A 26,799-nucleotide genomic window follows, 5' to 3' on the forward strand; every position below is an offset into this window, starting at 1 on the left:
CTTCTTCGTTCCAATGGGAAAAGCCCCAGCTCCCTCAATCTTTCTTCGTAGGACATGCCCTCCAGTCCAGGCAGCATCCTGATAAATCTCCTCTGCACCCTCTCTAAAGCTTCCACATCCTTCCTATAATGAGACGACCAGAACTGAACACAATATTCCAAGTCAGGTCTAACCAAGGCTTTATAGAGCTGCAGCATAACCTCGCGGCTCTTAAACTCAATCCCCCTGTTAATGAAAGCCAACACACCATACGCCTTCTTAACAACCCTATCAATTTGGGTGGCAGCTTTGAGCAATCTATGGACATGGGCCCCAAGATCCCTCTGTTCCTCCACACTACCAAGAATCCTGTCTTTTAGCCTGTATTCTGCATTCAAATTCGACCTTCCAAAATGAATCACTTCACACTTTTCTAGGTTGAACTCCATCTGCCACTTCTCAGCCCAGCTCTGCATCCTGTCAATGTCCCGTTGCAACCTACAACAGCCTTCCACACTGTCCACAACTCCAGCAACCTTCGTGTCATCGGCAAACTTGCTAACCCAGACTTCCACTTCCTCATCCAAGTCATTTATAAAAATCACAAAGAGCAGAGGTCCCAGAACAGATCCTTGTGGAACACCACTGGTCACCGAGCTCCATGCTGAATACTTTCCATCTACTACCACCCTCTGTCTTCTATGGGCCAGCCAATTCTGTATCCAGACAGCCAACTCTCCCTGTATCCCATGCCTCCTTACTTTCTGAATGAGCCTACCATGGGGAACCTTATTAAACGCCTTGCTGAAATCCATATACACCACATCCACTGCTCTTCCTTCATCAATGTGTTTTGTCACATCTTCAAAGAATTCAGTAAGGCTTGTGAGGCATGACCTGCCCCTCACAAAGCCATGCTGACTGTCTCTAATCAAACTATGCTTTTCCAAATAATCATAAATCCTGTCTCTCAGAATCCTCTCCAATAATTTGCCCACTACCTACGTAAGACTGACTGGTCTATAATTCCCAGGGTTATCCCTATTCCCTTTCTTGAACAAGGGAATAACATTTGCCACCCTCCAATCATCTGGTACTACTCCAGTGGACAGTGAGGACGCAAAGATCATCACCAAAGGCGCGGCAATCTCTTCCCTCGCTTCCCGTAATATCCTTGGATATATCCCGTCTGGCCCCAGGGACTTATCTGTCCTCATGTCTTTCAAAATTTCCAGCACATCCTCCCTCTTAACATCAACCTGTTCAAGCATATCAGCCTGTTTCACGCTGTCCTCACAAACGACCAGGTCCCTCTCACTAGTGAATACTGAAGCAAAGTATTCATTTAGGACCTCCCCTACCTCCTCCGACTCCAGGCACAAGTTCCCTCCACTATCCCTGATCGGCCCTACCCTCACTCTGGCCATCCTCTTGTTCCTCACATAATTGTAGAACGCATTGGGATTTTCCTTAATCCTACCCGCCAATACTTTTTCATGTCCCCTTCTAGCTCTCCTAAGTCCATTCTTCAGTTCCTTCCTGGCTACCTTGTAACCCTCTAGAGCCCTGTCTGATCCTTGCTTCCTCAACCTTAAGTAAGCTTCCTTCTTCCTCTTGACTAGCTGTTCCACATTTCTTGTCATCCAAGGTTCCTTCACCCTACCATCTCTTCCTTGCCTCATCAGGACAAACCTATCCAGCAGTCGCAGCAAGTGCTCCCTGAACAAACTCCACATTTCTGTCATGCATTTCCCTGAGAACATCTGTTCCCAATTTATGCACCCCAGTTCCTGCCTAATAGCATTGTAATTCCCCCTCCCCCAATTAAATATTTTCCCATCCCGTCTGCTCCTGTCCCTCTCCATGACGATAGTAAAGGTCAGGGAGTTGTGATCACTATCACCGAAATGTTCTCCCGCCGAGTGATCTGCCACCTGGCCTGGTTCGTTGCCAAGCACCAAATCCAACATAGCCTCCCCTCTAGTCGGCTTATCTACATATAGAGTCAGGAACCCTTCCTGGACACACCTGACAAAAACTGCTCCATCCAAACTATTTGCACTAAGGAGGTTCCAATCAATATTAGGGAAGTTGAAGTCACCCATGACAACAACCCTGTTACTTCTGCACCTTTCCAAAATCTGCCTCCCAATCTGTTCCTCCGTGTCTCTGTTGCTATTGGGGGGTCTATAGAAAACTCCCAATAAAGTGACTGCTCCTTTCCTGTTTCTGACTTCCACCCATAATGACTCAGTAGACAAACCCTCCTCGATGACCTCCCTGTCTGCAGCTGTGATACTATCCCTGATTAACAATGTCACTCCCCCACCTCTTTTACCTCCCTCCCTATTCCTTTTGAAACATCTAAACCCCGGAACATCCAACATCCATTCCTGCCCCTGTGATCGCCAACTGTCCGTAATGGCCACAACATCGTAGCTCGAAGTACTGATCCATGCTCTAAGTTCATCACCCTTATTCCTGACACTTCTTGCATTAAAATAGACACACTTCAACCCATCATACTGGCTGAAACTTTGCCCTGTCAACTGTCTAACCTTCATCACAGACTCTCTGCACTCAGTATCTGCCTGATCAACAGCTACCCCATCCACTTATCCATAGCTCCGGTTCCCATCCCCCTGCCAAACTAGTTTAAACCCTCCCGAAGAGCTCTAGCAAACCTCCCGCCCAGGATATTGCTGCCCCTCCAGTTCAGATGCAACCCGTTCTTCTTGTACAGGTCCCACCTTCCCCAGAAGGTATCCCAATGATCCACATAACTGAAGCCCTCCCTGCTACACCAGCTCTGTAGCCACGTGTTCAGCTGCACTCGCTCTCTGTTTCTAGCCTCACTAGCACGTGGCACCGGTATCAATCCTGAGATTACTACTCTGCTCGTCCTGCCTTTTAGCTTCCAACCTAACTCCTATATTTGCTTTTCAGGTCCTCATCCCTTTTCCTAGCTATGTCATTGGTACCGATATGTACCACGACTTCTGGCTGCTCCCCCTCCCCCTTAAGAATCCTATAGACTCGATCCGAGATATCCCTAACCCTGGCACCCGGGAGGCAACATACCATCTGGGAGTCTCGTTCGCGACCACAGAATCTCCTGTCTGTTCCTCTAACCATTGAATCTCCTATCACTATCGCTCTCCTATTCTCCACCCTTCCCTTCTGAGCCGCAGAGCCAGGCTCAGTGCCAGAGACCTGGCCACTGTGGCTTTCCCCTGGTAGGTCCCCCCCCCCCTCCGCCAACCACAGGGGATCCCTGCACAGTGCGCCTATTCCCTTTCCCTCCCCTGACGGTCACCCAGCTACCTTTATCCTGTGACTTCGGTGTCAGTACTTCCCTATAACTGCTCTCTATCATCCCCTCTGCCTCCCGCATGATCCGAAGTTCATCCAGCTCCAGCTCCAGTTCCCTAACGCGGTCTGTGAGGAGCTGGAGTTGGGTGCACTTCTCACAGGTGAAGTCAGCAGGGACACAAGTGGTGACCCTTACCTCCCACATCCTGCAAGAGGAGCATGCAACTGCCCTAGCTTCCATCCCCTCTGCTCGAAATTGACAACAGAGAATAAAAAAATATAAAGGAAAACCTTACCTTACCAAACCCTCCACACAAGAGTCCTTTTTTTTGGTTGGAGGAGGAGGATGGGTGGGAGACACTACACGTGTAGTGTTTCGGGTTTAGCCACTGCCCGAATATATAAGTTCACTTACCCAGCAGTCCCCGTGTCCGCGTCCGCCGAATCGCCAGGTAAGTACTTTATAGTGAAACGTACCTTCCCAGCTGCCCCCTGGCTCGCACTATCACCGCTACTGCTGATCAAAGGTGTTGCTGTAATAAAAACAGAAAATGCTGGAAATGCTCAGTACGTCTGGCAGCATCTGTGCAGAGAGAAACAGTTAACAGTTCACTTCTGTTTCCTTAGCTCACATTAACTTTGTTTCTTTCTCCACAGATGCTGCCAGACCTGCTAACTATTTCAAGCATTTTCTGTTTATGTTTCAGATTTCCAGCATCTGCAGTATTTTGCTTTTGTACATGTGTTGCTATGTCTGGGACTGTTTGAGTGCAATGCTATTGCTTTATAAACAGCGTTGAAACAAACATTTATCTAGTTAACACACAGCACTAATACACAGCTGGATATAAACAGCAGCCTGCAGCAGAGGGTGCAGTGGAAGTTTATTAACACAAATAATTCACCAGCACTATATTTACTGCTATCCACAATCACACCACCCTTCATCTTAACATGTTTTATTCTTCATTGACATCAACTTCTTGCTTCCAATAAACACTTCAATTTGGAACACAGCTTCCAAATCACCTTCATTCACAAACCCGAACACAAGCTGCAAATGCTGCAAACACACACCAGCCCAGACTTTCCCCTTTCTGTCAACCCATTCCTGCATCACTGCCTCTCCACCAACAGTTGTCGCTAGAATCATACAATCATAGAATGGCTAAAGCACAGAAGGAGGCCATTCGGCCTGACGAACCCATGTTGGCTCTCTGCTAAAGCAACTCACCTCGTCTCACTCCCCAGTCAGTTCAATTTCGGTGGTGGGAAAACTTCTCGAAAGAATAATTCAGACAAAATTAACAGTCCCATGGACAAATGTGGTTAATTCTGGAAAGACAGCATGGATTTCTTCAGGGAAAATCATGTTTAACTGCCCTGCTGGAGTTTTTTGATGAGGTAACAGAGAGGGATGATGAGGGCAATGCTGTTGATGTGGTGTACATGGACTTTCAAAAGGTCTGGCAGCATCTGAATGGTCACTGACCTGAAACATTAACTCTGTTTCTCTCTCCACAGATGCTGCCAGACCTGCTGAGTATTTCCAGCACTTTTTGTTTATATTTCAGATTTCTAGCATCTGCAGTATTTTGCTTTTATTGACTTTCAAAAGGAGTTTGATACAGTGCAACACAACAGACTTGTGAGCAAAGTTATAACTCATGGAATAAAAGGGACAGTAGTAACATGGATATGGAATTGGCTGAGTGACAGGAAACAAAGAGTAGTGAGCAATGGATGTTCTTCAGGCTAGAGGAAGGTTTGTAGTGGAGTTCCCCAGGAGTTAGTGTTGGGACCCTTGCCTTTCCTGATATATATTAATGACCTAGACCTTGGTGTACAGGGCAGAATTTCAAAGTTTATGGATGATACGAAAATTGGAAGCATTGTGAACTGTAAGGATGATAGTGTAGAACTTCAAAAGGACACAGACAAGTTGGTGGAATGGGAGGACAGATAACAGGTGAAGTTCAATGCAGAGAAATGTGAATTGATTCATTTTGGTCAGAAGAACATGGAGTGACAATGTAGAATAAAGGGTACAATTCTAAAGGGGGTGCAGGAGCAGAGGGACCTGGGGGTATAAGTCATTGGTTGAGAGAGCGGTTAATAAAGCATACAGTATCCTCGGCTTTAGTAATAGAGGCATAGAATACAAGAACAAGGAGGTCATGTTGAACTTGTATAAGACACTAGCCTCAGCTGAAGTACTGCGTCCAGTTCTGGGTGCCACACTTTAGGAAAGATGTGAAGGCATTGGAGAGATTATGGAAAAGATTCATGAGAATGGTTCCAGGGATGAGGAACTTCAGTTATGAAGATAGATTGGAGAAGTTAGGACTGTTTTCCTTGGAGAAAAGAAGGCTAAGAGGAGATTTCATAGTGGTATTCAAAATGATGAGGGGTGTGGACAGAGTGGATAGGGAGAAACTGTTCCCACTTGTGAAAGGATCGAGAACGAGAGGGCACAGATTTAAAGTAATTGGTAAAAGAAGCAAAAGCGACATGGGGTAAAAGTTTTTCACACAGCGAGTGGTTAAAGTATGAACTGCCTGAGAATGTGATGGAGGCAGGTTTAATTGAAGCATTCATAGGGGAATTAGACTGTTATCTGAAAAGGAAGAATGTGCAGGATTATGGGGAGAAGACGGGGAAGTGACATGAGGTGAATTGCTCATTTGGAGAGTCAGTGCAGACACGATGGGCCAAATGGCCTCCTTCTGTGTAGTAACAATTCTGTGATTCCAATATTCAAGTCATTTATATATATGGTGGTCCTGACACTGACCCTTGTGGACATCACTGTTCAGCATCTTCCATTCTGAAAAACAACCACATACCACAACTCGCTTTTCTTGATATTTCATACATTTTTTAATCTAAGCAGATACTGACCCTCCTATTCCAGGAGCCTCAGTTTTGTTACCCAGCCTTTTATGTGGTAGTTTGTCAAACGCTTTCTGAAAATCCATATAGACAACATCCATTGCTTTCCCTTCATCAACCTTTTCTGTTATTTCATCAAAAAAATCAGTTATTTATTAATAGATGCAGCACTGAAACAGGCCCTTCGGCCCACCAAGTCTCTGCCGACCAACAACCACCCATTTATACTAATCCTACATCAATGCCATATTCTCGACCACATCCCCCACCACCGACAAACACTCGGGGCAATTCACAACGGTCAATTTACCAATCAATCTGCAAGTCTTTGGCTGTGCGAGGAAACACACGCAGTTACAGGGAGAACTCAAACTGCGCACAGACATTAGCCAGAACTGAACACGGGTCGCTGGAGCTGTGAGGCTGCGGTGCGAAACAGTGATCGCCCAAAATGACCATAGCAGGACTCGAACCTACAATCTTCTGATAACTTCATTAAATACACTGAAATCAGACACCTTACCCATTAGGCCACACGGCCAATAGAGAAAGATTGGAGAGGTGCTGAATCTCTCAGTTTTCGGTCTACCCAAACCAAGTTCAAGACCTGAATAATGAACCGATTGCCTCATTAGTTCTGTGAATAATACAATGATTTAATAGACAAAGTTTTGAAACATTCCTGCCCATAAATCTTGATAACAGAGAGTGTGTGGATCTCCTGACTCAGAATGTTTAATGGATACAGTCCTCAGATCCGACAAGGAACCCCTGAACATCCACAGTAAAGACAGTGTGGATGAGGAAATGTAAGAGCCGGGAGCTGAAACTCAGGGACGGCCGAGCTCTCCTGTCATTGAGCTTGTGTGTCTGCTCTGCTCGCCGCACTTCCGGCTCTACTTTGTTTCCAATGAAAAGATGAAAAGGGCCGTTCGGTTTTCCTCTCACTGACAGCGTGTTTCACTCGGGTTAATATAACCCGGGACTTTTGCTGCTGAAATGAATTCTGCAAGGTCCCAGCAAACACACTGGCTCCCTCCTTTCTCCCCTCTTTCTACCGGATTGTTTTACCAGGAGGGGCTCAATAATAACAAACCCCCTGCAGGGAATGACCGCAAATTGAGCATCTAAATGGGGCAAGTGGGCAGCTTTCTGGGTTCTAGGTTCCCCCTACCCCGCCCCTCCCTCCCTCCAGTCCAAGCCCCTCTTCACTTTCTTTGGGACTTTGATGAGGGTGAAATGGGGAAAGTTCCCATTGATGTTTGAATGCTGAATTGCTGCAAAGATCTGCGCACGCGCGGTGTTGCTCCGCCCCCTGTGGGACGTCACTATGAGGAGTGGAGCGCATGCGCAGCCTTTCCCCAACCCAGTCTGTGAGGCCATTCACTCAATCAGGGGAAGATGCTTTAAATCAGCTGCTAATGGAGACTTCCCGGGCCCGGGGAAAGGGAACAAACAGCATCTGCTTCCAGCAGCCACTGCTTTGGGAGCGTGTCCGCAGATGTGCTCAGAGATTAGCATTGAGTGGTGGGAAGTTGAGGGGGAGTCGGGGAGTGTTTGGAACAGACACTGTGGAGCAGGAGCTGCTCCCGGAACATGGAGTGAGCCGGGGACACGGGGAAGGGAGAGTTCATTCTCGGACAGTGTCTGTACAGGCTCAGGGAGACACAATGGGAAGAAATCACTATTGAAAATCACTGACAATTTCACCACCCAAAGGAGAGGGAATTTTCCTGCTTTAGTTCCAGTCTCTCACTGTTTGTTGGATCGTGAACAGTGACGGAAAAATAGCCGCAAAATAACGAGCGTTTATTGCAGACACCAGGTGAGAAGTGTGAAAGGCACATTTTAAATAGTGGCTGCTTGTTTTCCGTTGAAATAGAAATGTGACTGTGTAAAGGTCACTGCTCTATCGGACAGTCCCAGTCATTGAGCAGTGCAGGGCTTGTGTTGTTTCTGAATGTCACAAACTTGTTGTAAAACCACTGCAAACACCTGGTAAACAGAAGCTGAATACTGCAGTACTGCAGTGGAGTCAGACACTGACACTGTTTGTGTTCCTGGTTTTCATTTCGCGATTGTTCATAATGATTATTATTGGGACGATTACATTGATCGCTTTTGTATCTTCTATCTCACCAGTTCTTTCATTCCTGCAGGAAAATACATGAAGGAACCTGACTGGATGTGGTGATTCTTGGACACAAGGAAAAGTGCAGCGAGCTCGTTCCAACACACAGTCGGTACAGGATCACTCCCAAAGCACAGAGATACTGCCAGCTCATCAGTTCCACTGGAACAAACAAAAGAAGTAGTCAGACAGACACTGATCCCAAAGTCGAGAGACACATTTTCAATCCAACAGTCAAACAACAGCAGGAGAGACAGAAGTTGTTTCCATTTCACTCCAATTCAATACAGCTGACAGGTTGAGACATCAATCACAGTCCAAAAACAAACCCATCATCAGATCTAAATAAACTCTGTCACCATGGTTACATTTTAAATATAAACCTTGAAACAGAACAGACAAAATTTGCATGATTGAAAGGTACAGAATGAATGCAAGGAGGCTTCAAGGGGATTTGGACAGGGTAAGTGAATGGGCAAGAACATGGCAGATGGAATATAATGTGAATAAGTGTGAATTTCTCCACTTTGGGAGAATAAACAGAAAGACAGAGTATTTCTTAAATGGTGAGAGGTTGAGAAGTGTCGATGTCCAAAGGTACCTGGGTGTCCTTGTTCATGAGACACTAAAAGCTAGTGTGCAGGTGCAGAAAGCAATTAGGAAGGCAAATGGTATGTTGGCTTCATTGAAAGGGGATTTGAGTACATGGTTAAAGATGTATTGCTTCAATTGTATAAAGTCTGGCTGAGACTGCACCTGGAATATTCTGTACTATTTTGGTTTCCTTATTGAAGGAAGGATAGACTTGTCACAGAGGGAGTGCAACAGAGATTCACCGGACTAATCCCCTGGGATGGTGGGATTGTCTTATGATGAGAGACTGCAGAAACTGGGCCGAAATTCTCTGGAGTTTCGGAGAATGAAAGGTGATCTCATTGAAACTTACAAAATTCTTACAGGGTGTGACAGGGTAGATATGGATAGGATGTTTCCTTTGTCTAGTGAGTCTAGAACAAGGGGACACAGTCTCAGAATAAGGGCAGGCCATTTGAGACTGAGATGAGCAGGAATTTCTTTACTCAGAGTGTGGGAAATCTGTGGAATTCTTTATCCCAGTGGGCTGTGGAAGATCAATCATTGAACATATTCAAGACAGAAATCGATAGATTTCTAAATACTAACAGGATCAAGGGATATGGAGATCGCAGGAAAAATGGCGTAGAGGTAGATGATCAGTCACGATCTGTTTGAATGTTGGAGCAGGCTTGATGGGCTGAATGGCCTAATGCCCCTATTTCCTATCATCCTTTGAATCCCAATAATGTACATCAGAACGTTAGACCAAGTTATGCATTACATACCAGTTCAAAAATCCCACAGAGATTAAGACTGAAAGATACAGTATCAATTCCATTACTACAAAATGAAGGACTTGGAGCTTGCAGACCAGCCCATGTAAAAGATTGAAAGTTATATTTTCATTCACAATCGTTTTCACAGAGCTAAATATTAAATACCAATCCACAACTTGTACAGGACTACCAAATAAAACCTACAACTGTAAAATACAGTTAATCCATATTTTAAATTAAACACAAGGCAAACAAATATTGATACATTAAGAGAGTAGGAAACAGTGAGAGCAGAGTGGAGCATCAAGAGCCCAGGAGAGAGAGGGAGCAAGAGTTCACTCGGAGAGCAGGGAACAGCGAGAGCACGCGTCAAAAAAGGCAAAGGAATCCACAATTAATGGGAAAACACTGAATGGTGTAGAGGAAGTGAGGGACGTTGGAGTGAATGTCCACAGATCCCTGAAGTAGCAGTACAGGTCAATAAGGTGGTTCAGCAGGTATATGGAATCCTTTCCTTTATTAACTGAGTTATAGAATATAAGGGTGATCTGGGTGTCCATGTCAATAAGTCACTGACAGCTAACATGCAGGTGCAGCAAGCAATTAGGAAGGCTAATAGTATGTTAGCCTTTATCACAAGAGGATTTGACTACAGGAGTAGTGAATTCTTGCTTCAATTGTATAGAACCCTGGTTAGACCGCACTTGGAGTACTGTGTGCAGTTTTGGTCTCCTTACCTTAGGCAGGATATTATTGCCATGGAGGGAGTTCAACGAAGGTTCATCAGACTTGTTCCTGGGATGGTGGGACTGTCCTATGAAGAGAGATTGGGGAAATTGGGGCTGTATTCTCTAGAGTTTTGAAGAATGAGAGGTGATCCCATTGAAACCCACAAAATACTTAAAGGACAGTCAGGGTAGATGCAGCTAAGATGTTTCTCCTGGTTGGGGAGTCGAAAATCAGGGGACACAATTTCAAAATAAGGGGGAAGCCACTTAGGACAGAGATGAGGAGAAATGTTGTTACTCAGAGGGTTGTGAATCTTTGGAATTCTCTACCCCAGAGGGCTGTGGAAGCTCAGTCGTTGAGTATGTTTAAAGCAGAGATTGACAGATTTGTAAATACAAATGACATAAGGGAATATGAGGAAAGTGTGGGAAAAAGGGCATTGAAGTGGATGTTCAGCCAAGATCATATTGAATGGCGGGGCAGTCTCGATGGGCTGAATGGCCGACTCCTGCTCCTATGTTTCGATGTTCCTAACTCCACATTATCGATGAGACACAGCCTCAGGCCGACTTGTCGGGTGGTGCAAACAGATAACACTGCTTCTGATCTTCACCAGAACAGAGACTGAGATGTAACATTGATCATCAAACAGACTGTGAGAGAATACAACAGAATAAAACACATGGAGAGACACTGTGGAATAACAAATAGATTTGATTGGAATGTTGAATTTTGATTGGAATGGATAAAACACCAGAAACAGCAGATTAAATTGGGATTCTCATCATTATATTGATCTGAGACAGAAAAGAGAAACTGATGGGAAGAAGGAAGAATGGAACTGTTAAGTTTTTTTGAGTTTTTCACTCACCCATGAAAGCTGATTAAAAAAAGATGCAAATAACAGAGAATTTCACCAAAAAGGGAGATTAAATGCTGCCGAAACCTTGGATCGAAGGATGCCCCAACAGATCACCTGTTTAACTGTCTCCTCACTGGGGGATTTCAATCAGTGAGCAATATTATTCGCTACCTTTTTTTTGTTAAATGAACCCAGAACTGTCACTTGGAATTAATATCTGCATTCCGACTCCTGAATATTTTCTGGACACATTTCCTGCTGAAAGAACTAAGAACTCTTTTCTAATTTACACAATACTATATACACATTCATCAAACCTCTTAAGCTAGCATCCTTGGTGCTGCTCTCTCTTCTCCCAAACCTCATCTCATGTGACTGTTACATCATCACTCTGACAGTGGGAGGGGTTGATCCCACTATCTTCAGCATTAACCCTTTACATCCTTATACTACACTGTCTGTCCAAACAAATGGGTGGAGGGAACTTCCTTCATTTATTCAAACACTTGAAAATCAACTCAAAGCCATCAGAGAGAGAGAGGGAGAGAGAGTGTCAGAGAACTTCCTGCATCCAGTCCTGACCCTGTCACACTCAGCAGCTGCTCACCCAGACCCCACTCTCCTCAACACTGAACATTGTTACAGAGACCCTTCAAATAATGTTTATAAAAGGCGGAAAAATTCAAAGTTCATCGCAGCCGGATTGAATGGAACAAAGTTTAATATCTTCTCACCGTCTCTCAATACCCACGAGACATAGGTTTTCTTATTTGGTTCCTTTGATTTTTCTTGTTCCTGATTGACAAATATTCCAAACCTCGGATCAACCTTCCCACTCGTGTCATGTCCCCAGTCTCGGTTAAAAGCAACACATAACGACACAAACACTCTGAAACATACAACGCAGTCACACTTTCCTTCAGTGAGATTAATGTCGAGCTGTTTTCCAGATCGAATGTAACCGTGAACAAATTTGTATCAAAGAAGTTGCCTTTGGCGTATCAGCACTGAATTTCTGGACAAGGAGGAACAGCCATTCCCAACTCACATCCTTCACAAAGGCTGTTTTCTCCTGTGACTGAAATTCATCATGTAATTTGAATTCCAAGTTCAAGTTCACAAAACAGAGATATAAATGATTGACAAGGAAACTTCTAAAGCATATCACAAATGTGAAATAAGGCTCTGCTGGGAGTTGAACCCAGGCTCTTCTGTTTACTAGACAGGTGCTTTAACCAACTAAGCTACAGAGCCAAATCACAAATGCTTGTGTAGTTGAAATCAGAGGAGGATCTGTTTATTCTCATCACACGTCTCCACTGGTCACAACATATTTTAACTTTTCCTACTTACTGATACAGTCATATACTCTATTTTTCCCAAAACTGAGAATGGAGGTGGAGGGGCGACATGATAGAGGTTGACAAAGTTATGAGTGGCAGAGACAGAGTGGATAGTCAGAAGCTTTTTCACAGGGTGACAGAGTCAGTTACGAGGGGACATAGGTTTAAGGCGAGGGGGGCAAAGTTTAGAGGGGATGTGCGAGGCAAGTTCTTTACACAGAGGGTGGTGAGTGCCTGGAACTTGCTGCCGGGGAAGGTGGTGGAAGCAGGGAAGATAGCGACGTTTAAGAGGCATCTTGACAAATACATGAATAGGATGGGAAGAGAGGGATACGGTCCCCTGAAGTGCAGAAGGTTTTAGTTTGGACAGGCATCAAGATCGGCGCGGGCTTGGAGGGCCGAATGGCCTGTTCCTGTGCTGTACTGTTGTTTGTTCTTTGTACATAGATAACACGTTTATAGATGTGGTCACCCCACAGCTTAAGAGTATGCAGGGAGAGAGGGAATGGGTGACCACCAGGCAGTCAAAAGGAATCAGGCAGGTCGTGCAGGACACCCCGAGTGCGTCTCACTCTCCAGCAGGTATTCAGTTCTGAATACAGAGGACAATGATGCTTCACCTGGGGAGTGCAGCCGGAGCCAAGTCCATGACACCATGGGTGACTCAGCAGCAAAGGGGAGTACAGGGAAGACTGGAAAAGCCATAGTTGTAGGTGATTCAATCGTCAAGGGAACAATCAGGTGTTTCTATGGCCACAGACGTGAATCCAGGAATGGAGTGTTGGCTCCCTGGTGCCAGGGTCAAGGATGTCATTGAGCAGTTACAGAGCACCCTGAAGCGGGAGGGTGAACAGCCAGCAGTGGTAGTCCACATCAGAACCAACAACATAGGTAGATATAAGGATGTTGTGCTGCAGTCAGAACTTAGGGAGTGAGGTAAGAAATTAGCAAGCAGGACATCAAAAGTAATAATCTCTGGATTACTCCCAGTGCCACGTGCAAGTGAGTACAGGAATAGATGGATAAGACAGATGAATGTACAGGAATAGATGGATAAGACAGATGAACGTGTGGCTGGAAAAATGGTGCAGGAGGGAGGACTTTCGATTTTTGGGACAGGTTGGACGGGTTGCACCTGAACCGAGCCAGGACGGAGTTCCTTGCAGGATGTTTTGCTAGTGCTGTTGGGGAGGGTTTAAACTAGTTTGGCAGGGAGATGGGGACTGGAAGGTAGAGTCAGATCAGAAATGAAAATGGAAGGCAGAAAATTAATGGAGTCTGGAAGAGAGAGGAAACACTGATTAGAAAATTCAAAACAAAAAATGTTGGCAGTGCTCAAGGATATCTAAATCAATGCAAGGAGTATAGCAAATGAAGCAGATGAGCTCAGGGCACAGTTAGACACACGGCAGTATGATATCATAGCTATTACACAAACATGGCTAAAGGAGGGACAGGCATGGCAGCTCAATCTTCCTGGTTACAGGGTTTTCAGACGTGAGAGGGAAGGGGATAAAAAAGGAGGGGGAGTGGCAATTTTGGTCAAAGAAATTATTACAGCTGTGAGGAGGGATGATATGTTGGAAGGTTTATCAAATGAGACCGTATAGATTGAGCTGAGGAACAAAAAAGAGGCAATCACACTGCTGGGAGTGTACTATAGACCCCTAAACAGTCAGAGGGAGATGGAAGAGCAGATATGCAGGCAAATATCTGAGAAGTGCAAGAACAATAGGGCAGTAACAGTGGGGGATTTGTTCCACCCAAACATTAACTGGGATACTTTTTGTGTAGAGGGAATTGAGGGAGCAGAATTCTTGAGGTGCATTCAGGAGTACTTTTTTAGCCAATATGTAGCAAGTCCAACAAGAGAGGGTGAAGTTTTAGACTTAGTTTTAGGAAATGAAGAGGGGCAGGTGGAAGGAGCGGCAGTGGGACAGCAATTTGGTGGTAGTGATCATAATTCAGTCAGTTTTAATATAATTATGGAAAGGACAAGGACAGAACAGGAGTTAGAGTTCTCAATTGGGGTAAGACCAACTTTACTAAGGTGAAGATTGATTTACCGAAAGTGGACTGAAAACAGGTAGTTGAAGGTAAATCAGTGTCAGAGCAGTGGGAAGAATTCAAAGGGGAGATTCCAGGGGTTCAGAGTCAACATGTTCCCACAAAGAAAAAGGGTGGGAAGGCCAAATCTAGAGCCCCATGGATGTCAAGGAGTTTACGGGTATAATAAGGCAGTAAAGGAAAGTTTATGCCCAACACAGAGAACTGAATACTACAGAAAGCCGAGAGGAGTATAGAATGTGGAGGGGGGAAATCAACATTGAAATTAGGAAAGTTAAGCGACAGCATAAAAGAATATTGGCAATCAAAATTATGGTGAACCCAAAGATGTTTTATCAATACATTGAGAGTAAAAGGATAAATAAGGAAAGAATAGGGCACAGAAAAGACCAAAAAGGTAACCTATGTGTAGGGCAGAAGATGCTGGCATTGTTCTGAATAAATACTTTGCATCTGTCTTCACAAAAGAGGGGGAAGATGCATATATTGTAGATAAGGAAGAGGGGTGTGAAGTATGGATGTGATCCATACAGAGGGAGAGAGGACATATTAATGGGATTAGTGTATATGAAAGTTGATAAATCACGAGCGCCGGATGGAATGCACCTCAGGCTGTTAAAAAGAAGCAAGAGAGGAAATAGCAGAAGAGCTGATCATCATTTTCCAGACCTCACTGGATACAGGTTTTGTGATGGAGGATTGGAGGACTGCTAACGTTGTACCTTTGTTTAAAAAGGGAGTGAGGGAGACCAAATAATTACAGGCCAGTCAGTCTAACATCAGTAGTGGGCAAATTATTGGAATCTATTCTGAGAGACAGGATAAAATGTTACTTCGAAAGGCACAGATTAATCAAGGATAGTCAGCATGGATTTGTTAAGGGAAGATCTTGTCTAACCAACTTGATCGAAATTTTGAAGAATTAAGAAGGAAGATAGATGAGGGTAGTGCAGTTGATGTAGTCTTCACGGATGTAAATGTAGGGGGTATGAGTTTGCAGATGGCACAAAGATTGGCTGTGTGGTAAATAGCAAGGAGGATAGCTGTAGACTGCAGGAAGATCTTCATGGTCTGGTCAGATGGACAGAAAAATGGCAAATGGAATTCAATTCAGAAGTGTGAGTTGATGCACTTGGGGAGGTTAAACAAGGCAAAGGAATACACAATTAATTGGAGAAGACTGAGAGGTGTAGAGGAAGTGAGGGACCTTGGAGTAAATGTCCACAGATCCCTGAAGGTAGCAGGACAGGTCGTTAAGGTGGTAAGAAGGCATATGGAATCCTTTCCTTTATTAGCCGAGGTATAGATTTAAGAGCAGGGAGGTTATGCTGGAACAGTATAAATCATTAGTCAGGCCACAACGAGTACTGTATGCAGTTCTGATCACCTTATTACAGAAAGGATGTAATTGCACTAGAGAGGGTGCAGAGGAGATTCACGAGGATGTTGCCGGGATTGGAAAAATGCAGCTATGAGGAAAGACTGGATAGGCTGGGGCTGTTCTCCTTGGCACAGAGAAGGCTGAGGGGAAATCTCATTGAAACATACAAAATTTTGAGGTGCCTGGATAGAGTTGAAGTGAAGGGCCTATTTACCTTAGCAGAGAGGTCAGTGACTGGGGGAAACAGATTTAAAGTGATCTACACTAATGGAATTGATTCTGTATCTTTCCATTTCACAGTGTGGGTGAGTTCTGAACTGGTATCTAATTTGTGTCTCAGGTTACAATATCTTTCAGCACCTTAGAAACTTTCTCTGTAATGAATGTTGAACTTGTATGTAACTTGTATCTCAGGGTACACTATGGGGATGTTTAAACATCCTTTATCATGAATGGATGTGAGCTTTGAGTATGGTATTTAATTTAAATCTCAGGGTACAGCATTACGTTAGATTCTGTGCCATTCAATCAATACTGTGTGCCAATTCTATCTGATATTTAATTGATAGCTAAGTCTGCATTATATTTAGATTGACACATTGTATTTCAATCTGTTAATGTGTGTGATTTTGACTTGGGATTGATGTATCTGACTGTCAATGGGACTGAATTGGGGTGAAATGGAAACAACTTATTTCTCTCTTGCTTTGTTTGATTGTTGGATTGAAAATGTGTCTCTGGAACTCGGGATCAATGTGGGCCTGACTACTTCTGCAGTCTGAGACTAGGGAACTGATGAACTGTCTATCCCTCTGTACTCTGAGTGATAATGTACCTACTGTGTGTGAGAGGAGCTGGCTGCACTGTTCCTTGTGCCTCGAGTGCAGCAACCATCACATTCATCACGATTCCTTCAAGTATTTGCCTGTATGAAGAAAAAATATGTCCTAACTCAAGAACAGGGGAGGTGCAAAATATCAAAGAGGTGAATTTAATTTCGCAATTAATAATCATTAAAAACACCCACAAATGAAAACCAGTGTCAGTATCTGTCTCCACTGAAGTACTGAAGTTCCCAGCTCCTGCATCACAAGTATTCTGGGCAGATCCATCCAGACAAAACACTGCACTGGGATCATCCCAACTGCTCGATGCTCGACACATATTTCCAGCCACCCTGCTTCATATGCACAAATAAAGAAAAATAAAGCCCCATATGTATATCCCTCAATTCCTTTCTTCCCATACAGTTGTTCCACCTCCCCTTAAATGCATCGATATTATCGCCTCGACCTCTCCCTGTGGTTGCAAATTCCAGATTCTAACCACTCACTACATTAATACCTTTTTCATGAATTCCTCATTGGTTTTATGAATGTCGATTTTATATTTTTGGCTCTTGTTTCAGACACCACCACAAGAGGAAACATATCTGCATGTATTCTATAGAAGTCCTTCACTATTTCCTCACTTTTTTCATTTGTTAGTGTGATGTAGGCATCACTGGCTATGCCAGCATTTATTGCCCATTCCAAATTGCCCTTGACAAAATGGTGGTGAGCTGCCTTCTTGAGCTGCTGCAGTCCTTGAGATGTAGGAATTCCAACGGTGCTGTTTGGAAGGGAGTTCCAGGATTTTGACCCAGCGACAGTGCAGGAATGGTGACATAGTTCCAAGTCAGGATGGTGTGTGGCTTGGAGGGGAACTTGCAGGTGGTAGTGTTCCCATGCATCTGCTGCCCTTGTCCTTGTTGGTGGTAGAGGTTCCAGGTTTGGAAGGTACTGTCGAAGAAGCCTTGGTGTGTTGCTGCAGTGCATCTTTTAGCTGGTACGCACTGCTGCCACTGTGCATCAGTGGTGAATGGAGTGAATATTGAAGGTGGTGGATGTGGGCAATCAAACAGGCTACTTGAGTGTTGTTGGAGCTGCACTCATCCAGGCAAGTGGGCAGTATTCCATCACACTCCTGACTTGTGCCTTGTGAATGGTGGACGGATGTGGGGAAACAGGAGGTCAGTTACTCGCCGCAAAATTCCTAGCCTCTGACCTTGCTCTTGCAGTCACAGCACTTATATGGCTGGTCCAGTTCAGTTTCTGGTCAATGGTAACCAATGGTCAATGTTAATGGTGGGGGATTCAGTGATGGTAATGCCATTGAACATCAAGGGGAGATGATTAGATTCTCTCTTGTTTGAGATGGTCATTGCCTGGCACTTATCTGATGCCAATGTTACTTGCCACTTATCAGCCCAAGCCTGGATGTTGTGCAGGTCTTGCTGCATCTGGACATGGGCTGCTTCAGTATCTGAGGAGTCATGAATGGTGCTGAACATTGGGCAATCATCAGAAAACATCCACACTTCTGGCCTTGTGATGGAGGGAAGGTCGATGATGAAGCTGCTGAAGATGGTTGGGCCTAGAACACGAGCCTAAGGAATTCCAGCTGTAATGTCCTGAGACTGAGATGATTGACCTGAACAACCACAGCCATCTTCCTTAGTGCTAGGTATGACTGCAAACAGCAGAGCATTTTGCCCCGATTTCTATTTACATTGGTTTTGCTAGGGCTGCCTTGTTGCCATACACGTCAAAGGCTGCCTTGATGTCAAGGGCAGTCACTCCCACCTCACAATGCAATGTTTCTTTAACTCTAAAATAAAAGCAAAAGTCTGCAGATGCTGGAAATCTGAAATAAACAAAAGTGCTGGAAATACTCAGCAGTTCAGGCAGCATTTGTGGAGGGAGAAACACAATTAACATTTCAGGTCTGTGTCCTTTCATTTTACAATATGCTTTATGTCCTGGCAGATAACAGTGCATTCAGTTTGCAGTAATGGAATTAATACTGTATCCTCCAGTCTGACCACTTGTGAGATTTGTGGAGTGGTGTGTAACATGTAGCTCAGTCTGCAGTCTGGGTACATTATTGAGATTAATTCTGTACTTTACAATCAGGGACTGTTGTGTCTGTTCTATCTGACATTGAATTTGTAGTTCAGGCTGCTGTCTTGTGAGAGCGACACAGTGCCTTGCAATCTGATAGTGGGTGTGATTTTGGACTGGGATTGATGTATCTACCTGTCAATGGGACGGAGTTGGGGTGAAATGGAAACAACTTCAGTCTGTCATGCTCTGTGTGACTGTTGGATTGACTGTTAGTCTCTGGAACTTGGGATCAGTGCCAGTCTGACTAGTACTGCTGGCAGTGATTGTGGAACTGATGTCTCTTTTCTCTCTGAGTGATACTGTCCTTACTGTGTGTGAGAAGCCGGCTGCACTTCCCCTTGTGCTGAGGCATCATTCTATTTATTCTGCTTCCTTCAAGTATTTGCCTGTAGAAAGAAAAAGTATTTATTATAATTCAGGAAGAGGTGTGGTGGAAGTTACAAGAGAGACCAAAACAATCTTTGAATGAATAATCATTGTGAACAATCACAAAGGAAACCCAGCAATACAGAGTCAGTGTCTGATTCCACTGCAGTCTGCACACCAGCTACTGCACACCAGGGGTTTTGGCCGTTTTACAACAATTAAATGACATCCAGAAACAATCCACTGGGCCATGAATGGGACTCACCGACGGAACAGGGACTTTTACACAGGTCAGATTTCCAGTTCCCGCTCCCATGGTCTAACCGTTCAAGCGAAACCAAACAGCCGCTGTTCAAAATGTGTCCTTCACACTTCTCACCTGGTGCCTATAATAGATTCTCTTTGAGTAAATCCCCACATCCTGACTGTCCGCTTCTGTTTCCACACTTCACTGTCCAATAACAATAAACTGCGGGACCAGGCTGGATCGCTCTCTTTGAGCTGGCACGGACATGTTGGGCCGAATGGCCTCATTCTGCGCCGGAAATTTTCTATGTTTCTGTTTGCTGAATTGTTGCCTGAATCTGCGCCTCCGCTCCCCTCCCCCAGCACTGCCTGTGAGCGGAAGAAGATGGTTTAAAACAGTCGCGAATGGAGAGATCCTGTTCCCGGGGGAAGGAAGCAAACAGCAGCCTCCTTCCAGCAGCACATCGCTTTGGGAGCGTGTCCGCAGATAGACTCAGAGATCAGCATCGAGTCCGGGGCAAGTTCAGGGGCAGGCGGGGGCTGTTTGTAAGAGGCGGAATGGAGAATCAACTGGTCCCGGAACATGGGGTGAGTGGGGGAAGGGAGAGGCCATTCTCAGGCTGTGTGTCGACGGGGAAAGGAGACAGAATGGGAAGAACCTGTTACTGCAGTGCAGTCAAACAATGATAATATTTGTATGACTGGGCTTCCTTTGTGGGGGCTCATTATTATTCGAGAGATTAAATTCATTAAAATCCTGTATCTTCTATCTCACCTGTATTTTAGTTATAAACATACTTTTGTTCAAACAGACAAATAATTGAATGAACCAGAATAAATGTGATGTTTCCTCCACCCAAGTTACAAGGAAGAGTGTCACCAGCTCCTTCTCACACAGTCCGTACATTATCATTCACAGAGCGCAGAGACACAGACAGGTCATCAGTTCCACAGTCTCAGACAGCAGAAATAGATCCAGAGACACATTTTCAATCCATCAATCAAACAGAACAGGAGAGACGGACGTTGTTTCCATGCCACCCCAACTCAGTACCACTGACAGGTAGATTCATAAATCCCAGTCCAAATTCTCACCCACTATCAAATTATCAGTGTGTCAATCCCACAATAGTGCAACCTCAGCTACAAATTAAATACACATAGAACTGACACATGGTTCCCTTTTCAAAGTTATAGAATTAAGGGCGGTGCAGTGGTTAGCACCGCAGCCTCACAGCTCCAGCGACCCGGGTTCAATTCTAGGTACTGCCTGTGTGGAGTTTGCAAGTTTTCCCTGTGTCTGCGTGGGTTTCCTCCAGGTGCTCCGGTTTCCTCCCACATGACCAAAAGATTTACAGGTTGATAGGTAAATTGGCCATTATAAATTGCCCCTAGTATAGGTAGGTGGTAGGAAAATATCGGGACAGGTGGGGATGTGGTAGGAATATGGAATTAGTGTAGGATTAGTATAAATGGGTGGTTGATGGTCGGCACAGACTCGGTGGCCGAAGGGCCTGTTTCAGTGCTGTATCTCTAAACTAAACTAATATAATCTGAGATTCAAGTTAAATACCAGCCCAATATTTACATGTGATCAGTTTATTATCAGTATTAATTCCCATAATGTGTCCAGACATATACATTAGATACTAGTCCAAATCTCAAGTGCATAATCAGATTGAGAGATTCTGAAATATCGTATAACCTGAGATACAAACTCAGATTCCAGTTTAAAACTCATCCGGATTGTGAAACTAAAAGATACATTATAAATTTGATGAGTTTAGTCTGAGCTATAAATTACATACCAGTCCTGAAACCTCGTAGTGTCAGATGGAAGATACTGTACAATTCCAGACTGAGCTCATTTTACACACAAGTCCAAGATTCTCCCTCAGAGTCAGACTGAATGGCATTGATCAAATTGATTAGTACAGCCTGAGTTACATTTGCACATCAATCCTGTATCAGATTGAAAGATACATTATCTTTCACTATTATGTTCACAGTGACAGATATTTAATACTTGGCAAAACTTCAAACATATTGTCTGCTTAAAACCAACCACATCAGTGGCCTGTTGCTGTGCTGACATTTTATGCAGAATGAATCCAGACTTGCAAACAGTCCCAGGGACGGAAGGTTATAGAATGAATCCCCCACTCACACAGAGTACCAGATACTGACAGATAGATAGTGATTCTGAAACACATGCTCAGTGCCAGATGCTGAAAAGTATAGGTTGATTATTGCACTCACTCACAGTACCTCAGCCTGAGTCATCTAAAGCAACCTAACACACAAATAGTAGCACTGAGAGATTGAGAACGAGTCCAAAACTCACATAGAGTACCAGACACTGACAGATACAAACTGAAAACTACACACACATGGATATGGGATTGGCTAACTCACAGAAAACAGAGAGTGGGGATAATTGGAGCATTTTCAGATTGGCAAACTGTAACTAATGGAGTGCCACAGGTACAGTGCTGGGGCCTCAACTATTTATGGTCTATATTAATAACTTGCATGAAGGGACCAAGTATATTGTTGCGAAATTTGTAGATGGTACAAAGATAGGTAGGAAAGCAAGTTGTGAGGAGGACACAATGTGTCTGCAAAGAGATATAGATAGGTTAAGTCAGTGGGAAAACATTTGGCAGATGGAGTATAATATGGGGAAATGTGAGATTGTCTACTTTGGCAGGTAGAATAGAAAAACAGAATATTATTTACATAGAGAGAGACTGCAGAATGCTGCTGTACCAAGGAATCTGGGTGTCCAGGTACATGAATTACAAAAATGTTAGCATGAAGGTATAGCAAGTAATTAGGAAGGCAAATGGAATGTTGGCATTTTTAGCGTGGGGAATGGAGTTTAAAAGTAAGGAAGTTTTGCTATAACTTTACAGGGCATTAGTGACATCCCAATTCCATACAGTTTTGGTCTCCTTACATAAGGAGGAATATACTTGCATTGGAATCAGTTCAAAGAAGGTTCACTCGACTGATTGCTGGGATGTTGGATTGTCTTATGAGAAAAAGTTGAGCAGTTTGGGCCTATACTCACTGGAGTTTAGAAGATTGAGAGGTGATCTTATTGAAACCTGTAAGATTCTCAGTGGGCTGGACAGGTAGATGCTGAGAGGATGTTTCTCCTTGTGGGGGATTATAGAATTAGGGGCCAGAGTTTAAGATAAGCAGTCTCTCTTTCAAGAAGGAGATGAGGAGGAATTTCTTCTCTGAGAGGGTTGTTAATCTTTGGAATTCTGCTCTCCAGAGGACTGTGGAGGCTGTGTCATTGAATATATTCAACGCAGCGATAGACAGGTTTTTGATCGACAACAGAGTCAATGGTTATGGGGGCAGGCAGGAAAGTGAAGTTATGGCCACAATCAGAACAGCCATGATCTTATTGAGTGGCAGAGCAGGCTTGATGGGCCAAATGGTCTACTCCTGTCCTATTTCGTATCTTCTTATGTTCTTACACACACACACACACACACACAACCAATGTGTGGCGGATCTAGAATTAATCCCACTTTCATACACAATACCAGTGACTGAAAGGTACAGAATTAATCCCACAGATAGATACAGTACCACCGACAGGTACAGAATGAATCCCATGCTCACAGTCAGCACCCGGGATCGAAAGATACACGTGATTCCTACCCTCACATAACAATATCAGACTGAGTTACAGAATGATTTACACATTCATACTGGGCACCAACGACTGCGAATTAATTCATCCCACAATCACACACACTACCAAAGGCTGACAGATACAGAATTAATCCCACACTCCTATGTAGTAGCAAAGACTGACACATACAAAATCATTCTCAAATACTCCTACAGTACCTGGCAGATTCAGTGACTGCCAAACTCACATAAATCACCAGAGACTGACAGAGAAAGAATGAACTCACACACACACACTGAGATACTGACAGGTATAGCTTGAATTCCACACATACAGAACCACTGACAGATTCAGACTAAGTCCCAAATCACATAACATTCCAGAGACTGACAGAATGAATCAAATACTCACACACAGTGCCACTGACAGAATGTATTCCACACTCACATACAATACCGAAGACTGCCAGATACAGAATGTATCTCCCACTTACACAAAGTACCAGTGAGTGACAGGTACAGAATTAATCCCACATTCACACATGACGTTAGAGATGGACAGCCAAAAAACAATAAGACTGCCAGAATAGATAGAATTCACATCAAAATTCTAAAATATGGCAGAGAAACACTCGACACAAAAACATGTCTCATTTCCCTCATCTGGAAGGAGGAGAGGGGATCGCCGTGATGCGGTAATTGTGATCATCTTTAAAAAAAGTTGACAAGACCGACTGTGTTAACTATAGAGGGGTATCCCTGCTGTCCACCACAGGGAAGGTCATCACAAGAGTCCTTCTCAACTGCCTCCTCCCCGTGGCTGAAGAGCTCCTACTGGAATCACAATGTGGATTCTGTCCATCAACAGGCACAGTGAACATAATCTTCACAGCAAGACAACTTCAAGAAAATGTAGGGAGCAGCAGCAACTTTTATACATGGCCTTCTCTGACCTGACAAAGGACTTCGACTCTACCAACCGAGAGGGATTATGGAATGTCCTCCTCAAACATACTGCACTACGACATGCAAGCTGTAATCCTTGCCAACGGATCTATCACTGACCCAATCCGAGTGCAAACTGGGGTCAAGTAAGGCTGTGTCATCGGCACCAATGCTCTTTTCCATCTTCCTTGCTGCAACACTCCACCTCATCTCCTCACACTCAAACACAGTACCTGACAGAGACAGAATGAATCCATACAGCACCAGAGACTGAGTTACCAAATTACATAAAACACTCAAACACAGTAGCCTAGACTAAAAATGAAATTAATTGCACACTCACATGCAATAGCAGAGACACAACGACACAGAATCAGTCAATAAGTGTCCTCCTAACAACAGCCAGGACATTTCCAGGAAGCTCCACACAGGCAGCAGCTCTTTCAATACAAACTGGGGCTGGAGAGAGTCTTTGTGCAATATACTTCCTGATTGCTGTACGGGGATTTGTGATTGGTTGCAAATATTTAATCTGATTGGATGGCGAAAGAGACCAAATGTCGATTTGCAATATTATATCGTGGGGACATCATTCCAAATCACCCAATCACAATCTTTACTTTCCCCCATCCCTCATTAGCATAGAGCTGTGGGATTGTCTATTTAATCCGCACTCGGAAGGGGTTTGGTTTATTTCTGTGTCTGAAATTGAAACTAAAGATGGTTGAGGAGAAGAAGAAAGCAGCTGCTAAGAAGGGCTCCAAGAAAACTGTGAGTAAACCATCAGCAAAGGGCGGCAAGAAGCGGAGAAAGTCGAGGAAGGAGAGTTACTCCATCTACATCTACAAAGTGATGAAGCAGGTTCACCCCGACACCGGCATCTCCTCCAAGGCCATGAGCATCATGAACTCGTTTGTGAACGATATTTTCGAGCGCATCGCGGGTGAGGCTTCCCGCCTGGCCCATTACAACAAGCGCAGCACCATCAGCTCCCGGGAGATCCAGACCGCCGTGCGCCTGCTGCTGCCCGGGGAGCTGGCCAAGCACGCCGTGTCGGAAGGGACAAAGGCGGTGACCAAGTACACCAGCTCCAAGTAAAACTGCACAATGGACTGAATAACATCCCAAACACAACGGCTCTTTTAAGAGCCACCCACAATCTCTCTGAAAAAGCTGCATCCGAACATCTCTATGAAATCATTTTAAGACAATGTGTAACATAATAAATGTCCCACTGCTGTGTTTTTGTCTGCTGTCCCATAAACCGAACTCAAACCCATAATCCGCTCATCCGCCTTTACTTTTTTGCTTAAAGCTGTTATTGTGGTTTTGCACAGCCCCTGAATGACCGCATTAACAGCTGCTTTCAGCGGCAAGAGTCAGACATCAGTCCCTTCACTCTATTCCTGAAATGTGAACTGATTCATCATTTTATTAACAGTAACTCTCCGCACTGTAACAGCCCGGAATGGGATTATTACACAGCAGACTAAGGGCTGTTTGAGGACTCGATCCGGCTCCCTCTTTTCAGAGAAGGACACTGATTGAAGATAAACTGAATGTTTCCCTTCAGGGAAATGCTGTGAACAGGGATTTAGTACCTCCCGGGACAGTTTGAAAGCAATTGTAGAAAGATCCACAATTTAAATAACATTTTAAACCCGCGTCTGTAATTCGTGACGGAAAAAGTTGAATAAAGCAAAATAAAGAGAAGGGATTTTAAATATTTGACGAAGGATGACATTTATTTTAATCCGCTCCTTTCTGACAATGAAATTGGCGGTCTTTTTGAAATTGACAAATTTTCTGCTTCTGATGTTTTGGCGATAAACCCCGCCCTCTTCTGTTGTCAGTGACCTGATTGGTGAAGAATATAGGCAAATGAGGTGAATTAAGTACCGGCCAATGGGGAGAGTTTTCAGTCTATAAGTAAAGTAAATGCGGCGGAAATTATCCATTCTTTGTGAAAGTATTTGCGAGATTGTGGAAATGTCTGGAAGAGGAAAGACCAGCGGCAAAGCTCGGGCCAAGGCCAAGTCTCGCTCCTCCCGGGCTGGATTGCAGTTCCCGGTGGGCCGTGTTCACAGGCTCCTGAGAAAGGGTAACTATGCTGAGCGTGTGGGTGCCGGAGCCCCGGTCTATCTGGCTGCTGTGCTCGAGTATCTGACCGCTGAAATCCTCGAGCTGGCTGGCAACGCGGCCCGAGACAACAAGAAGACCCGCATCATCCCCAGACACCTGCAGTTGGCCGTCCGCAACGATGAGGAGCTCAACAAGTTGCTGGGGGGAGTGACCATCGCTCAGGGTGGGGTGCTGCCTAATATCCAGGCCGTGCTGCTGCCTAAGAAAACCAGCGCTCAGAGCTCCCAGAAAAAGTAAAGCGGCCAAAATGTCACCTAATAAACCAAAGGCTCTTTTCAGAGCCACCCACAGTCTCTGTGAAAGGGCTGATTACTGTCTGATTCCAGAATGCCAGTAACAGGACCGAATGAGAACTATTTCAAATGTTTAAGCATCTGTTTCAGTGATTTCTCACTGTCACCCCAAAGCCTGTCTAATTTATTACTTCCACACTGAGTGAGTTATTTGTCCCGTTAC

At 44.4% G+C, this 26,799-nt stretch overlaps 2 protein-coding genes and 1 non-coding gene across 3 annotated transcripts in view; 2 read left to right on the plus strand and 1 right to left on the minus strand.

The window, feature by feature from the left end:
• Positions 1 to 25,299, plus strand: part of LOC137350404 (histone H2B 1/2-like) — a 37,096-nt gene extending 11,797 nt beyond the window's left edge. Inside the window, exon 2 of the mRNA XM_068015067.1 lies at positions 24,931 to 25,299. Within this exon, the coding sequence (XP_067871168.1) occupies positions 24,931 to 25,299 (369 nt within the window). The remainder of the gene's footprint in view (positions 1 to 24,930) is intronic.
• trnat-agu (transfer RNA threonine (anticodon AGU)) lies at positions 12,438 to 12,511 on the minus strand. Its single transcript has one exon. It is a non-coding gene; the product is annotated as a tRNA-Thr (tRNA).
• Positions 25,300 to 26,190: 891 nt separating the features above from the next.
• LOC137350431 (histone H2AX-like) lies at positions 26,191 to 26,580 on the plus strand. The gene has a single exon (XM_068015086.1). It carries the CDS (start codon positions 26,191 to 26,193, stop codon positions 26,578 to 26,580), a length of 390 nt encoding a protein of 129 aa, XP_067871187.1.
• The last annotated feature ends 219 nt before the right edge of the window (positions 26,581 to 26,799 follow it).

The sequence above is a fragment of the Heterodontus francisci genome, chromosome 35, assembly GCF_036365525.1.
Source record: "Heterodontus francisci isolate sHetFra1 chromosome 35, sHetFra1.hap1, whole genome shotgun sequence".
Classification (NCBI taxonomy): domain Eukaryota; kingdom Metazoa; phylum Chordata; class Chondrichthyes; order Heterodontiformes; family Heterodontidae; genus Heterodontus; species Heterodontus francisci.

What these genes read in the sequence shown, in the direction of transcription:
- LOC137350431 (XM_068015086.1), top strand. Translation starts at nt 26,191, where the DNA reads ATGTCTGGAAGAGGAAAGACCAGCGGCAAAGCTCGGGCCAAGGCCAAG.